Below are 17,796 nucleotides of genomic sequence, written 5' to 3' on the forward strand. Positions count from 1 at the left end.
GTGTTTCAGTTAAACCCTCATGTATTTTCAATTATGAGATGAGTACAAGCTGTAACTGGCGGTAAATAAATTGAAAAATAAAAGAACACATAGAACAACATATTTTTGATTAAAGAAATATAATCTCATTGAATTGGAGTTGATCTGAAGCAATAAACCCGTCAAATCAACAGAAAATGTCGATTCATGAATTGTTGTCATCCTGACAGCAATTCCTGTTCGTAATCTCCGATGTGTATTTACCTCGGAAGTCACTAGTGTGGAATATTGCGGAAGAGAGGCAATGCCCAGCTGTCTGAATCATTTAATTTTACATGTTACACGCTTTTTCATTGGTTTAAAAATTATTGGAATATTGTTCCAACGAAAAAAAAAATGGCCGGAACTACTTTCTATTGGAATGTTGGGGATTGCTCTGGATGCTTCGTATTTATATTTAGATTAGGGAATCCTGAAAAGAAAAACTTAACAATTCTATCGATCTATATAAATTTATTAAACAAAAATAAATATCAAATATAAATAATGATTAATTATGAAAAATGAAATAAACATGGCTATTTGAGGACCCCCCCCCCACCCCCACCCCTATAACAACACACGGCATATTAATAGAAATTTAGAGGCCTGTGGCTTCTGCAATTCCGAGCTGAGAGTTAAATGTATTCAACCGGGGATGACAATAGTCCAGTTTGTACCTTGCGACAACTACCTTCATGTCACGAACCCAAATACCAGATACATTGCACACTGCCTCAGAGATACTGCAATATCGTAGCCGTTAGTACCCTTTAAAACGAGTATGGTTTCGAGCTCCGGTATAATATGTTCTTCCATAATCCTGCCAGGCACTGTAAATATCAAAATCATAAAAGCCAGGAAATCGTCAGATATTTCGGACTAAATATGTTTATGAGTGGGCACCGAAACGAGGCTTCCGTACGATGTTACAACAGCTGTCACAGCCTTAGGAATTCACTGATAAAACTCGGGGAAAAACCCTCTGTAACACTCACTTTTCCACCTGGAAGCTGTGACAACCTTCAAGAGAACCCTACTTGGCATTCCACATCTTGATTATGCACGTGTCCCAAGCTTTCCGTTAGTACCCACATCGAACTTTGCACTTAATTCCAGTTCCACTCAACAAAATTCTTGCAATTTTCTCTCAACAGGAGTATCTCTAACTAATCCTTTTAAAACTGCATTCTTCAGTCCACAAGAAACCCGTCTGCTCAACAGTAAACAACAGTTCGTGGAAGTCGCCATTAGGCCTTACGGATTTAGTTGTTTTTTTTTAAAGTTGTGTTTTCACAAATTACTACACCCATCTCGAAATGAGATAGAATGTAGTCAATAACTCGTTAATTCAACTCAAATTAAATAATGTTTTATCATATAAACTAAATGTTTCAAAATATTAAATGATAAGAAATAAATTTATTATTTTTTCGTTGGATGGAGGAATTCCATGAAAAAAGAAGAAGACGGAAAACGTTTGCATATGTGCGCTACGCGCAATGATGCAGTTTTCCTTCTTTTTTTCGTGGAATTCCTCCATCCAACGAAAAAATATAAATTCATACTTAAAGCCATTCTTGACACGATGTAATATTTTGAAACAAACGAAATGTGTAGTTATGTCAGTTTTCATCTTTATACCTCGGTCTTTATGGAGCGCCAAATTAACATAAACTCAAATAATTGAAGATATCTTCAATTATTTGAAGATAGCATCAATTCATTTGATGCGCGCAACAATTTAATTAAAGATCTCTTCAAATACTTAATGACATTAGGTTTGCGGTCCGTCCGTCTGTCCGTCAGTTCAGTTTTCCGCACTTTTTTCTCTGTTCTTGCAGATATTTATTTGATATTTGGTACATTGCTTTCCCAAAACAAGTTACAGATCAAGTTTGAATTTTGTCCCGGTCCGTTGATTTTTCACTTTGTAATGGTTCTTGGACTTTGAAAAATCGCAAGAATTATCAGTTTTCCAGACTATTTTTGTTGTGCTTGCAGATATTCATTTGATATTTTGGTACATTGCTTTGCCATAAAGTTTGAATTTCGTCTTGGTCCGTTGATTTTTCACTAAGTTATGGCCCTTGGACTCAGAAAAATAGCATGACTTGTTAGTTTACAGCCAAGTTTCTTATTTCTCTAGATAAGAGTACTACACCTGATCATTAACACTTCTAGGATTATGTAGCTAAATTATTCATGATCACCTACATTTCATAGTTTATTGACTTGGTTAAAGACCTAAACCTAATTATACATGTAATTTTTTCTTTTTTCCTGGTCTAGTCTCTACTCGAATAGTAGTTGATTTCTAACCATTCCTATCCTGGTTCCCCAATTTTCCCTTTTACCATAACCTACATAATGAACTTTGAATATTGTTGTGGTACAGTAATTTTTTGCAACTGGTAGGGGACTATGTATCGCCATGCAATGCTCTCAGAATGCTTGTTTTGCTGAATTTTTCATCAGTTCTTCAAGGACACATCGCATGTTTCCAAAGTATACAAAATTATATGCATTTTGTATTTCTTACGCCTATACATTATATTCATTTTCAAAATTAAGGATTATCTCCCTTATGTATAGCTCTTATCCTTGGACGAATTTGGCTCCACTTGTTTGGCACGCTGTTTTTGGCTATATTTAGATCTAAAACTTCATAGTTATTTCGGATTTCAAACATTTCGGTTGAGCATCACTGAAGAGACATTATTTGTCGAAATGCGCATCTGGTGCATCAAAATTGGTACCGTATAAGTTTTACATTACAATGTAGTTGTACCGATAAGTATTAATTGGTGCATACTTAGATAGTTAAAAAATACCGTCAGTTTCAGCTTGTATTGCTTTTAACAATCAGAGACGTTAGATATGTTTGAATGTAGTTTGTAATTTAGCTCAGGTCTTGTTGATTATTCACTGGAAATGATAATAACAACAAAGAGCAATCCATTGTGTAACGGCCATTCTTATCCCCATAAATATCATTAGAATCTCAAGATTGTGAAACTAAATGAACCAACTCTGTTTGGATAAATGTTCGTTTTACATACTGCATCAATATTTAAACAATGAACTGCTTTCATTGTTGTTTCATCGGGTGATGAAGGTATACATATATACTATATATATAATATATGTAGCTAGCGTTGCAGAAAAAATGCATAAGCCGCGTTATGCAAATGTTTTCTGCAATGATTGCTACCTTCATCACTCGATAAAACAACAAAGAGAGACATTTTATTGTTTATATTTATATTTTCATGTATTATTTAAAAATGTAAACTAAAATTAAGATTTAAAATATATGGTTGACCCATTTGTTACTTTAAATGGAACAACCAATGTACCCTTTGACCTTGATAACACTCCATATTTGGTTATAATTTTGCAGACAAGGTGTTACTAGAAAACCGGATTGAACTAGTTTGCAACAAACACTATTTATCGCATGATGAATCAAAAGAAATATAAGAGAAAAGATTCAGTGAGTGTAAATATTACACGATGACACAATCTGCATACCGTAGTGCGGTAAGTATACATCGCGGTGTGTTTTGATCTCGACGCAGATCTGTATTAACCATCACTTAATAGTTATTGTAGGCATATATTAACCATGTGCACATTTTTTGTTGCAATGTCGCTCAATATTTAGACATTTCAGGATAATTATTTGTTTAGAACGTACTGCAAATATATGTGCACGAATTGGTTCGAGAGAAAAAAATTTAGTATGGTGGCTGTATGGTGTAAATCCCAAACATGATCAAAAGCTGTCGTTTTTAAAAAAAAACTTTTCTTATTTTTTACTTCTTCTCAAGAACCATGTCGCCGATTTCAACTTGGCAGAATCAATGGGCCGGGGATACCTTTTTATATTATGAAGATTCAAGAGTCTTCAAATTTTAAGATGGAACTACGACAGATAAATAGAGATCTGTTCAAAATAGATATTAACGGCAAACTAACAACTCAACTTTATGATAAACAGAATGATTCAGGCTTCTCCACCGTTAACTTCCCATATTTATGTAGCAATATTCCAATATCAACTGCGTATGGTGTTTATGTCTCTCAACTGATTCGATACACAAGACCTTGTTCTGCGTGTTTAAATCGAGACAGGCTACTGATAAACAAGTTGATGGCGCAGGGGTTTCAACAGTCTCGTTTAAAATCAGCATTTTGCAAATTCTATGGTCGTTATAACAATCTAGTTTGTCAATACTACCTATCATTGGGTCAAATGCTGTTTAACTTGTTTCATACCGACTGTTAGGCCGTTCTTGGCACACTGATTTTGACTACGGATAACTTAGTTTACCTGATCAAGATACAGGGCTCACGGCGGGTGTGACCGGTTAACAGGGGATGCTTACTCCCCCTGGGCACCGGATCCCACCTCTGGTATATCCAGGGGTCCGTGTTTGCCTGACTATCTATTTTGTATTGCTTATAGGAGTTATGAAATTAATCACTGTTCGTTATCTTCACCTTTCATATACATGTATAGGAAATTTAAAAGAAAATAATAAAGAACCACAGTTTGTCAAATTGATATATTTACATTTCCAATGTTTTTGCCTTTGATATCTCTACGAATTGTAATGATAGCCATTTCCTCATGAATGTGCTGCAGTTGTAAACAATGCGAGTATGAATTTGGATAAATTTTTACGTCTATTTTAACGGCTTGGAATTTCGACAGAAACAAAAGTAGAATGTTAATATAAGAAATAATATAAGAAATAAACTTCCTTTTGAAAAATATATGAAGGTAGGATCTGCCACGCTTTACACCGGCATATTTCACGAGGCATGTTGCAGTTCATACCCTCATGTATTTTAAAAAATGAAATTTATTTCTAAATGAAAGCATCCTCAAGTCCTGTAGCGTAGATTCAGGTTTGTTTATTTCCAGTTCACGGTTACGATGCGAGAGGTAAGACTTTGACAAAGTTGCTTCTAAACGGTAGGGATCTAATTATAATGTATCGAACTTTTCGCCGAAAATTGCAAGCGATGCAGCTGGTAAAAAATAAACCAAGATGGCGGCGTACGTGATATACCTTGTAAATAGTTTGTTAATAGGAAGACAATTGTTTTTACTATAGATATTTAAAACGTGGAGTGTCTGTGTATTTGGCCTCTATCGGGGGATGATATCGGGAATCTCTGTTATGACAGTGTATCAATAGTCTAAATAAAGCCGATACGGTCATATCTAATATTACAACATATACACAAGTACAGAATCGGGGCCCAAAAGAAAATTCAAATTCAGATTAGTATTATTGTATTGTATTAGAAATCTTCAATATATATGTTAAAATATACTGTCTCGTCGTCATTCGAAATTCATGGACATGTTTGTCATCGTTAGATTTGCTTACTTCTGATAGGCATGCAAATTGTTTCAGAGAATTAAAGCAATACAAGCTGTAATTTTAACTGACGGTATAAATAAATTGAAAAATAAAAGAACAAATATCTAATATAATTGTGATTGAATATATAGATATAACTTCATAGAATCAGAGCGAATCGGAAGAAATAAACCCGTCAAATCAGCAGAAAATCATTGTAATCCTGTCAGTAACTTCAATGTGCATTGACCTCCATTGTCGACGATGATTGGCCTCGGAAATCCCCAGTTCGGGAAAATGCGAAAAAGAGGCACTGCGCACGTGTCAGATTTGTAAACAATTTTAAAACATACCAATTTCATAGCAAATTCACTAAAAAATTCATTTCAGTGGCACATTTGCGTTATTTAATTACTTTCTTACACTTATGATTGAGTCATCTTTGACACGATGAAGTTTTTAAAACAAACGAAACGTGTAGTTACTCACGTCAGTTTCCGTCTTTGTATATAACCTCGGTCTCAGCAACCCGATTATGTTCGACAATCATCGTTCTCATGTCCCTGTATATTACATACAACGCAATGAGGGTTTATAATACGAAACGCTCATTGTAGGTATGCTTTCAAACAATATTCCCTGCTTTATTATGTTGAATTTTTCTTTAGAAGTTGGGGATTATATAAGTTTTACCGATAGGTGTTAATTGATGCATAATTAGATATTTCAAAAAGTACCATCAGTTACAGATTATATTGATTTAAGGGAGATTGAACCCACTTGTTTTCATAAATTACTACAAAATCTCATTTATTGTAGTGCACCAGAATTGTAATGTAATCTACCTGTATGGGGAAGACGAGAACTACGAATAGGACTTAGAGCTATAGAATATTTCACAAACATATTAAGAAAAAGACATCAAAACAGAAAACCTTCGACAAAATGGCGAAGCAGAAGATGATAATCGACTGCGATACTGGAGTGGACGATGCCCAAGCAATAATGATGGCCCTATCCAGACCGGAAGTCGACGTCATAGCTATCACGTGTGTCAATGGAAACGTGGATATTGAAAACGTTTGCCGTAACACTTTGCGTGTTCTAAAAGTTTGTGATGCTTTACACGTAAGTAATTCAAAAGTGATTCTTACTATTGTTTGATATATTGTGTTCCTCATCACCAAGCACGTACTAATGTTAAGATTTCATACTCACTTGATAGTTGATGAATATTAGTTACCGTACCTACACTGAATTCCTAAACGTTATAAAAACCCTTACAAACAAAGACACATTGCTGATTCCAGTAAATGTTCTACCAAGCCCTTATCTTTGCTCATCACGAAAATATTAACAGCTATGAAGGGGAAAGTTCAAACATACTGTGCGACTATATATACCAGAATGGCGTAAATCAAATGTGGATTCTAAAACATTCTAAAGAACTTTCAGTGAACTTGAAATCGCAAAGCTTTTCTCATATCAACAACATCTAAACGTATGACTTTTCAACACTGTATACGATCATTCCTCACAATGAATTAAAGACTAGACTTTTTGACATTATAGACAGTTGCTTCTTCAACAAAAATATTCATATTTAGTGATTAGTCATCCAAAAAGTTACTTTGTTAAACACCACTCTGATTCCATGCACAAATACTCTGAAATTGAAATTAAAAATATGCTGGAGTTCCTCATTGGCAATATCTTAGTAGTCGTTGGCGATCAGGTCTTCCAACAGTCTGTTGGAATTCCCATGGACACGAATTGTTCTCCTTTGTTAGCTGACCTGTTTTTATATTCATGTGAATAAGAATTTATTCAAAAACTTCTACGTGAGAAGAAAAAGTCTCTTTCTGTGGCCTTAAATGCGACATTTAGATATATCGACGACGTTTTATCCTTTTTATCCATTAATAATTATCCCGTGGGGATCAGGGTTAGAATAGGTCCTCATTACCCCTTGCTTGTCGTAAGAGGCGACTAAATGGGGCGGTCATTCGGATGAGACCGCAAAAACCGAGGTCCCGTGTCACAGCAAGTGTGGCACGATAAAGATCCCTCCCTGCTCAAAGGGCATAAGTGCCGAACACAGGCCTAAATTATACAGCCCTTCACCGGCAATGGTGACGTCTCCATATGAGTGAAAAATCTTTAAGCGGGACGTTTAACAATAATCAATCAATCAATCCATTAATAATGCTATTTTTCATTCATATGTCGATTCGATATCATATATCCCTGTGAATTCGAAATAAAAGGCATCACAGAGTCATCCAGTTCTGTTAAATAGATAGTAACGGCAAACTAACAACTCAACTTTATGATAATCGGGATTTTTTCAGCTTCTCCATCGTCAACGTTCCATATTTATGTAGGGTTTTATATTAAATTTTCTGGCAGGAATCGTTCATCAATAAAGCACATTTCTTTTACTCTATGTCGTGCAATTATCAATGTAAAGAGTTACGTGCTTGTGGGACACGTGCATTATTCTGAATAATTAGAACATGGTACCTTCAATTCGATATCAGATACCAGTGTTTCGAGGATGCACAAGACCTATCATACATCACGAAGAAGATGCTTCCCATTACCATGGCTTAGACGGCATGGGCGACCTTCCGAACCCACCGGAAGTGGATTTATCGTGTATTCAAGAGGAACATGCGGTCAATGCGTTGATAAGACTTACAAAAAAGTATGAAGGTAAAAATGTTAGATTTGTTTCCACCAAAACGATACTTATTACAATGTAATACATTTCCTTTCAATAGGGTCGGAAAGTCTCGTCATGTGACTCGCGAGAAATAACGTGAAATCGTACTTCCGGGCAGTTGTCAGGATGGCATTATCAATAATGTACTAGACTCGCTACGTTCAAACCCACATAGAGCTTACTACAAAAAGCGAGAAAGCGGTGGATAACAACTGAGTTTAGAAAATTTGTTCTAGATAGAGCTCTGAGTTATTACAGCGGTTGTTCAAACGTCAATACGAGACATTTTCCAACAAAGTACAGGTATGTTTACGTCATAGAGCTAGAGTCGTCTGCATCATATGCACCCATACATCTATATCTCAGAGTTTAGTTCAAGATATCGAAAGTCCTCGATCAAAATCTCAGCAATATATTTGCGTAGTTCTGATTGAGTGAAAACCCTAGAGCACTAGAAAAGAATAAAACCTTTTTCTGTTGTGCGTAACATGGATATATATCCCTATTTTATTCTATGATTTTGAACGTTTTACAGTTTCATTTAGAAATTTATCTAAATTATTTCATAAAGATATTTCTATAAAATGAAGACAGAACTTTTTACTGACACCAATCATATCAGTGACATATGGAAGTCCCATGAGTCAGTTTTGTTTCCACTATGTAGCTGCAGTAATTTATAATATTATATTATATACATTTGGTATGTAAAACTGCATACAGGAACAGATCCAGAAATTCGGGGGGTGGGGGTGGGGGGGGGGGGGGGGTGAATCCGCGACTGGCATCTAAGATTTTTTTTATTTATCTGAATTTCAGTTCAATTATCACTCATCCAGATGGTCAACAAACATTTTAGTGTGCAATTCTATATATACTAGTATTGCAGACCCAGGAATTCAAATAAGGGGGGGGGGGGATTTCATGAGGTGGAGATTTATCTCCCCTTAAATCCGCGGCCGCCAATGACATATTTCATAGATTGTAGATATAAATACATGTATATCTTATGAATTTTGGTTTATCTGAATTTCAGCTGAATTGATAGAAGATGTTATATGTCTATTATGAAATATTGACTAGTCCAGATAGTCAATTTGCATTTTAGTGTGCATAATCTACATGTTTTGTGTGACAATGACTATAATGTTAATTTCTTAATCTTTTAGATATAAAAGGGCAAGCAACACAGCTGGATAAAGCATCTTAAGTCTGCACCTCGTAAAGCTATGACAATGAGAGAAATGTATCCACCCAGGCAATCAGAATATTGGTAACTCACCAGAGCTCTTTATGCAATATATGCTCGTCAAGCTATCAATATTAAATGATATTAATTCTGTAATGAATACTTGTATACATGTAAATTCAGGTGATCCCAAAATATAAAGGTTCACCAAAAATGAATGCATCTCCAGACAATATAGAAATTTTAAAAATATCCTTTCTCTGCAACAGCAAAGGATGTCTGTGCAAACATATAGGGATTTTTTACTAGATAAATGCAGATATCATTATTAAGTTTTTCTTTACAAATTCTATCAGACAGCGGTAAAAGTAAATAAATTTTATTATGCTATAAGAAAATGTTGAATGTCCAAATAAGAATTATCTAGCATTGGTATTCTTATCAAAGAATATATAGACATAGTGGATGTCAGTCTCTTTTAATTTTTTTTTTGGGGGGTAAAAATTTCAGAGTGCAACACGGAAGGTGCGCTGCAGCTCAAAGAGAGCCATGGTTATGGGCATCAAGTTCTCCATCAGCTTTACCTCGCAGGCACCACTTGTGATTTCATAGTTTGAACACCAATGAACATGGAAGTGATTTTCATCCTTCGAGATGAATTATGGGAATTATACTTGGCACACATGATCGAGCCTTTGTGCCCTCTCTGCAATAACCAACTAGATAGACTTGTGAAAATTCAAATGTCTTCCAATAGTTTTATTTTGTTTTTGCTACAAATGATCAGTATAAAGATGTGCATGAATCACCATTGTAACAATTTCTTCGACTAGCAGACGCTGCAGCCTTAAATAAATGTTCACTTTATCATTTACTTGAATGCATTTAATACAACTTGACAATGCAGAATAATGTGAGTAAGAAGTTGTACATTTATAGTATCTTAAGTCCAAAGGTAAGATTTAATAAATTGTGGAATTCATATCAGCTATTTCCTTCAGTGGAGGATTTGCAAATGTACAAGAGTCACACAGAGTTGAAAATCTTAGTGGACAGATCTATATGTCTGTATTGTGAAGGTATATGATTTAGAATATGGATGTTTTTAATTATTAAATTGCACACTCCACATGAATTTGACTCTTCCTGGTCTTGTAACAGCTGTGCTTCATCCTTACTGAAATGAGATTTTGATGAAAGAAAAGGTGATATGTTCAATGTCACTCCTGATTAAAGTTTATCAAATATATCAAATCCTTTATTAGCAAGAATCATATATCATCTGGCTTCAACATCTCCAATACACCTCAGTGATCAACAATGTCACCATCAAAGGTGGATCCAGGATACAATTCAGAACAATTGTGCTACACAAGTGATAGCCTTTGCTGTGTGACAAATTTTGCACAATGTAGTTGCTGTCAGATAATGACTAGTTATTCATTTTTAAAATTAAATCCAGTGTTCTGTTTGTTGTATCCATTGCGATTCTTTCAGAGGTAAATTCGGCATTGAGCCCTCTGGCCTGCTAAATGTAGAGCCCCTAGATTTAGGTGCAACTTCATAAGAGTCATGACAAATTGATCACTGGTATGAACCCTTGTACCGCCCATCCTAGAAGTTGTTAATATGGGCCCATTCTCTTCATAACAGTCACCAACACATTGATACATCTGAAGGAAATGATGTATATAACAGCATCTGTAACAACCATAGACATCAAGTGAATATCATTAAAAGTATTGCAGGGGTGGATCAAGAAAGTTTGCAAAGGAGGGGAGGGGGCAAGTGTAATGTATACTATCCCCCTAAAAGAAATATGTGTGTAAATTAAAATTATCAAAATTGCAACCCAAATCCCCATATTTGTTACATATGAACTACCAAATGGGGGATGGCACCACCCCCACCCCCTCTTGTCCCACCACTGCATTATTAAACAGTAAATAAACATCTTGTATCAAAATTTTCATTTTCAAGAAGAATTCAAACACCACAATCTCAATTGAATTAATTTAAGATCTAAATGTATGGGTGAATGTTAGATACCTGCATATATTTACTTTACCCAGCTAATTGTTTTATTCCCGATCCCCCCCCCCCCCCCCCGACCCTTTTGCATTCAGTTTGTCTCCTTTATCAAAAATAACATACTGCATAATTGTGTCATGTAATGTTAGTTCCAACTCATAAAAATATTCAGTAAAATATGTTTTAGATCAATCACCCGGTCGTGGGTAGAGCTCACTGCTTCTGAGTTTCTCAATCGGCGATTTAACTATAAAAATATAAGTATTATGATTTGTTTACCTGCATCTATAAATCCACTTCTTCCTCTTTTTGCATAAGTTGGGAATCTATATTGGCTGTAGGTTCATTTTAATGCTGTCATCTGAGCATAACCAAAGCAAAACAAAGTGACATTTATCGACTGCTGCCCGGAAGTAGTAAATCGAAAGTGAAAGTAAACGAGACTTTCCGACCCGTAAATCCCGCATTTTGGGGAGCTCTTATAGAAAGCAGTCTGGGAAGTGCATATAACCTTATAACACTTCTTATTAGAAAACATATACCGTATGTTTGATGCAAGTACCAATCAATTAAAATGTGAAAGATATTGGACTTTCGAAAAGTTTACTCCAACTGAAGTTCAAATCGGGACATCTCATATCGGTAAAGATTGCCATATCCTTTTACTGGATGTTGCTCCTTTGCAGATATTTAAAATAGCAAATTAATGAAAATCTATTTTGGGGATGCTTGTTAGCTTGTATCATTTTCCTCTCTCCAAAGTATCATTTAACTGTTTAAAACTGTTAATCGCGTTCAATATCATAGTGATAATAAGTATTTCGTAAAAACTTTTTAAATAAAAATATATAAAAATATATAAAAAGAGTGAATTGCAGACATGATTTTGAACATCATGACAAAACATTGTACAGATTTAAAGTTGTCCATATCCTGTCATTTCCGGAACTTGCCGTAGTATGCGTAGTCTTAATGATCTTGTGTACAGATGATTTGAATATCAATATTTATGGTATAGTTTTAGATCAGCTATCAGCTTTTCTGAAATATATACACTCTACTCCACTTATATTGAAGTTGCTTACATTGACCTATCTATTATACAGAAGTAAATAAGAAATCCCCAGTAACATTATTTATGTAGTTTAATATTGGTTATATTGAGTTTTGGATACAATGAACAATTCAGAATCTCAATCAATCCAGATTAAATTGTAGTTGAACTGTTGAAATTGCAATTGTTGCCCTTGAAAATTTCCGAAGTCGGTGTATTTATGTAATGATGTAATAGAAGTGATATAATTCTGCTTGCACAATTTGAAATTGTGTGAATTATTTCGCCTTATCTAATAGAAATCAAGTCTGTGGAAATGATTATATTTTTCAATTTCTGTTTTGAAAAATCTCTTAATTGTTTTTGACATGTCCCCACAATGTATACGAAAGGTTACTGTACATATTTTAATAATAGGTGAAATAAAGGTGGTCGCAATGGCGCCGTTGACCAATTTTGGAGTAGCCCTACGAATGGATCCCGATTTTTCCCGACGTCTTCAGAGCTTGGTAATAATGGGAGGAAATATTCAAGGTACATAACTAACATCATATAGACTAAACGATAACAAAACGTGCAATCGATCACATCACGTGAAAATGAAAACGATCAGAAGAAATGTATGAGAAACGTTTTTCCTTTAAATGTATTGAAGGCAAAGGGAATAGGTCCGCTTCTATTGCCTCGGAATTCAACTTCGGCACGGATCCAGAAGCTGCATATGTCGTTATCCACGAGATGGCGTGTGAGATCACCATTGTTTCCTGGGAAGTCTGTCTGTCTGCTACTTATCCATGGGTAAATTTTCTGTATACACGTTATGAAACTCGATCTCTAGAATACAAAGTTTAATAGTATTTAGACAAAATGCTGAAAATTTATTTTCCAAACCAAAATACATGTACCATCTTTGGGCTTTCTGATGAACGCTAGTTTTGGCATAATGACTCGCCCATTTCTTTAGAATTAAAAAGTGACCTCAATATAGTGTAAAGATACACCTACATTTAGGCAGGCCAAAAAGCACGTGTTTTTCTTAGAATTGTGTTGATGGAATATCAAATATATATACATTTCTAAATTTTTGGCACGGGGCAAGTCAAACTCCAGATGATTATGGGAGATCAGTTTTACTTCCGGGAGGTATTTTTGTTGTTGCCCAATTCACAAAAATAACTGATGAGAGTCCTCCTTAGTATGTTGGAAGGCAAGGTATTCAATATGGATTCTTACAGGTGAACTCCTAGATTAAGAAAGTGTTGTCAAAAGAAAAATACTTACCTTTTATCCAGGGATTCATTCTCTCTCTCCTTTCAAAAATGTGTCATGTTTTTAACTCGATTATATAAAATATAAGTATGTCATTTATAATCTGTATTTATAAAATATTCATTTGAAGATTTCTATCGTTGTTTTATTTTTTCATCCACCGTTTCAGCAAGAACACGTGCTTGTTGGTGTAGATAGGCATGTCTCAGAAACGTCGCAAATCAGTTCTGAAGAAATAGGTGTATCATTAGGTAACAATAAATATTTCATACAAATGAAAATGTTTATCACTTCAATGCATGTGATTGTATAGGGAAACTTTTTTTCTGCCGCTTTTCCTTTGACGAAGAGGGCTGCATTTGTCGGTCGGTTGGTCGGTCTACACAGGTATAGATTATGGTGTTCGACCGATTACTAGAATGGTTATCAAACTCCAAAGGCAGGCTGGCCATGACAAGTAGATAACACATATGTATCGCCAGATCAAAGGTCACCGGGTTTTCTATCCTTTATATTATAGCAGTTGTTCAACTAATAACCATTTACTAGAGAAGACATATTTGAATGGCAGATTGATCATGGTTAAGGGATGATCCCTATCAATTTTAAGACAAGGGTCAAGGGCTGTTTTGTATTCAAACTCGAAAACTACGCAAAATATTTCATTTAAAGTACATCAAAAGTACATGTATTTCATTTTAAGCATGAAAGGAATGAATTTTGCTTTAAAAAAATAAAATGTTTACAAATTTGGGATGTAATAGTCCCTTTGATATTTGATACGACCTCAACTGGTCGCTTTATTTCTGTACATGGATTTCATTTCGGGGCATGTTTTTGTTTTACCGAACATGTTTTGTTTAAGTACAGGTGGGGGAAATTGGGGCAAGTGGGACACTTTAGATTATTTTTGATATTCCATACTAATAGAGATGTATTTATAAAAGTTTAATGTCATGCAATAAAAGATAGATATGTTAAATTTCATTTCTCAGGTATGAAATTCTTTCAGAAGCATTACTCCAAAAAGAAGGGAGACAAATCGTATAACTGCTGAGTGTCCCAGTTGCCCTTCTGTAATGGGGTAACTGGGACAACAATGTTGATACCTAAAGTTAGAAGATTAAGTGGGGACAAGGACAAACAAGGGGTTCCTCCTCTCTCTCCAACCCGTTTTCCTAATCTCTCCTCATCCCATCTTGTCGTTCAGCCCCTTAAATTCTCTCCCCAGCCCGTTTTCCTCCCTCCTTCCCTCGATCCTTCAACCCAACCCCCCCCCCCTCCTTTCCCGATCAATCTTCACATTAAACACAGGTAAAACCGGCAAAGTGCTTCAGATTCGATTATCTATTAAATATTGAGCATAAGTTCAATTATATTCCTATCAATTGTCAACCCAAATCCACAGTTAGCCATTTCTAGAATATGACCAACAAGCTGATTCTCTTGATCCGATGTGAAGTACACGGTTGGTCGGGAGGCTGGGGCATCAGTATCTTGTTCTCATTTCGCACTCATTTCATGCGTAGATTTTAGTATTGCAGACAGTAATTCTGCAGCTTTGCGAAAGCTTAGTTTATCACATGTAGGCCTAATTTTTAATGCTTTTTTCATAGACTATTAAGACCACTTTACTTGTTTGGGGTTTTGGATTTTCTTTCGTCTTGCCATTACACCTACTCAAAACACTTGTTCAAACATGCACATACCATATACATGTAATCATAAGCAAATTATAACGACCTTTATTATGTTTGAAATCTAAGATTATTAATTGAATCAAATTTGCTGTGTTTTAAAATAGAGAATTATAAATTTATTATTTATCCTTTAAACATTATGAACTATCCAAAACCCTGCACAATTCACCAAATCTAAGGATATAATTTTATTTGAAATGCATAAAATCTGATTTTCTAAAATACAACTTGAACACCTGTCCCACTTACCCCAATTCAAAAAGGAAATAATCATGTGGAGAATAATATACATTTAGATAATTATTATTGTAATTATTGTACTGGCATTACTACCAACACGTTAAATGAATAACGAAGATTTGGAAACAGCAGTGGTTTTAACAGAAATGGTTGAGAATAACCCCATTCGCAATTATTTAATTGCACAATGTGTTTATCAAAATTATCAATTTGTGACGTCACAATATCTCAGACCACAACATCCGGTACGATGTCGTATATTAATTCAATTTTCGTAAATACTCTAGTCAATTTTAATGTGATAAGATATAAATACTTTGCAAAAAAATGTTTATATCAATATTAACATATAAATTTTCCGCTTCTAAGTATTTTATAAGGTGCATGGTTGTGTTTTGTAAAAGCTGTCATGAAAATAAATGGTGTCTTTATCCCGAAGGAATTTCTTATTCTGAAATGCAATGGGTCATTGATAAATTGCATGGTACTCAACATTTTTCGCGAGTGTTTGTTACGTTTTACAAATCGAGGTATTGGAAAGTGATTAGAACGTTTATCCATATAATTTTAACAAATCAAATTGTTAAATAATTTGTATGATAACAGGTATAATATCTACATCGACAACCCCCCTTCTTATTGCGTAACATACACAAAATGTGCTTACCTTTCGGATCAAAGACCCGATAATTGTTCTGTTTATTTCGTCTTCAGCTGCCAAATTTCACTTTTTAGCAGACGACACTGAGGTAATGTTTTCAACAGAAGAATTTCATACTAGGGCTATAAAGGATTTTTCAGATACCGATGAAAAATATTACAGTGTCCCAGTTACCCTGATGTCCCAGTTGCCCCAATTTACCCTGTTTAAATTTTCCGACCGAACAACTATATAACTATATAACTAGAGATATAATTTTTATGTGTATATTTTTAAGCTCTTGTGAATTTATGCCATTGTATATCCATTTTGTGAATATATGTCATTGCATCTTCGATCATCTTATCCATTTAAGTTACCATGACGTCATTGCCTGCGTAGAATGCAGTGTTCTGATGTCATTGACTGCGTAATGCATTTCTGACGTCATTACTTGCGTATAATGCAGTGTTCATACTGTACTTTCTGTGAATTGATTCATATTCAAATATTTTCATGTTTTAGGAGAAGGCTCATGAGTGTTTTAATTTACACACTCCAAAGTCAAATTTTCTTCAAGCCATCACTAAAACAACAATTGAGAAACAGAAAGCACGAGGGGAACCTGGTTATCGTTCCTGTGACACCACTGCAATGGCGGTAGCTCTTGACAGTTCTATTATATTGGAATCTGTTAAAATGTTCACTGTAGTTGAGCTGAATGGAAGCAACACAAGGGGCATGTTGGTTGCTGATTGGAGAAATAAGCTGTGCAAGCCCCCCAATGTTACCATCGTCGAGAAAACTGACACCAAGAAATCGCTCACTCTATGGAGAGGCATGGTACTGGAGTGAATAATTAACAAAGTTAATTAAAATGAAGAAAAACGAAGTACGAAAATATGATGGCAATAAATATTAAATATGATTGATTTAATATTGTTTAACGTCCCTCTCGAGAATATTTCACTCATATGGAGACGTCACCACTGCCGGTGAAGGGTTGCAAAATTTAAGACTATGCTCGGCGCTTACGGCCTTTGAGCAGGGAGGGTTCTTTATCGTGCCACACCTGCTGTGACCCTGGACCTCGGTTTTTGCGGTCTCATCCGAAGGACCGCCCCATTTAGTTGCCTCTTACGACAAGCATGGGGTACTGAGGACCTATTCTAATCCGGATCCCCACGGGAAAATATTAAATATGAAGTTGCATTTGTAAAACTTAACGTCTAGAAATGATGGTTCGTCTTGTTTTAATACGTAATCAGTAGTATTCAAATAGGAAGGACAACTTTTTATGAAATTCATGGTCAGAACGAATTTTTTTTGTAAAGGTCACTGGAATGGCTACACACCTAGCGGATGTGGTTTAAATTCTATATTTATGTTTGATTTTCAGTTAATTTTAATGGTTCCTGTGATTATTACTTTACAAATTGATAGTGGTTGGAGAAACAAGCTATGGAAACCCCTAAATGTTACCATTTTAGAGAAAACTGACACCGAGAAGTTGATAGTTCTATGGAGAGGCATGGTACTAGATTAGAGTGGA

At 35.1% G+C, this 17,796-nt stretch overlaps 1 protein-coding gene and 2 long non-coding RNA genes across 4 annotated transcripts; 2 read left to right on the forward strand and 1 right to left on the reverse strand.

Annotated features, from left to right (window-relative positions):
• Positions 1-3,539: 3,539 nt before the first annotated feature.
• LOC125656805 (nucleoside hydrolase-like) lies at positions 3,540-17,172 on the forward strand. Of its 2 annotated transcripts, none has more exons than XM_048887389.2 (6): positions 3,540-3,561; positions 6,216-6,524; positions 7,937-8,111; positions 12,813-12,929; positions 13,051-13,193; positions 16,770-17,172. In XM_048887389.2, exons 2-6 carry the CDS (start codon positions 6,342-6,344, stop codon positions 17,097-17,099), a joined length of 948 nt encoding a protein of 315 aa, XP_048743346.2. In that variant the 5' UTR covers positions 3,540-3,561; positions 6,216-6,341; the 3' UTR covers positions 17,100-17,172. The 2 variants fall into 2 exon arrangements, with proteins under 2 accessions (XP_048743346.2, XP_056004577.1); XM_056148602.1 differs by having other exon boundaries at positions 3,554-3,577.
• Positions 9,051-10,781, forward strand: LOC125657142 (uncharacterized). The gene is made up of 2 exons (XR_007363207.2): positions 9,051-9,394; positions 9,821-10,781. It is a non-coding gene; the product is annotated as an uncharacterized LOC125657142 (long non-coding RNA).
• LOC125657115 (uncharacterized) lies at positions 10,043-12,455 on the reverse strand. Its single transcript, XR_007363191.2, has 2 exons — positions 11,621-12,455; positions 10,043-11,011 (listed from the first exon to the last, which is right to left on the reverse strand). It is a non-coding gene; the product is annotated as an uncharacterized LOC125657115 (long non-coding RNA).
• Positions 17,173-17,796: the final 624 nt, after the last annotated feature.

Source organism: Ostrea edulis, chromosome 1 (genome assembly GCF_947568905.1).
Source record: "Ostrea edulis chromosome 1, xbOstEdul1.1, whole genome shotgun sequence".
Classification (NCBI taxonomy): domain Eukaryota; kingdom Metazoa; phylum Mollusca; class Bivalvia; order Ostreida; family Ostreidae; genus Ostrea; species Ostrea edulis.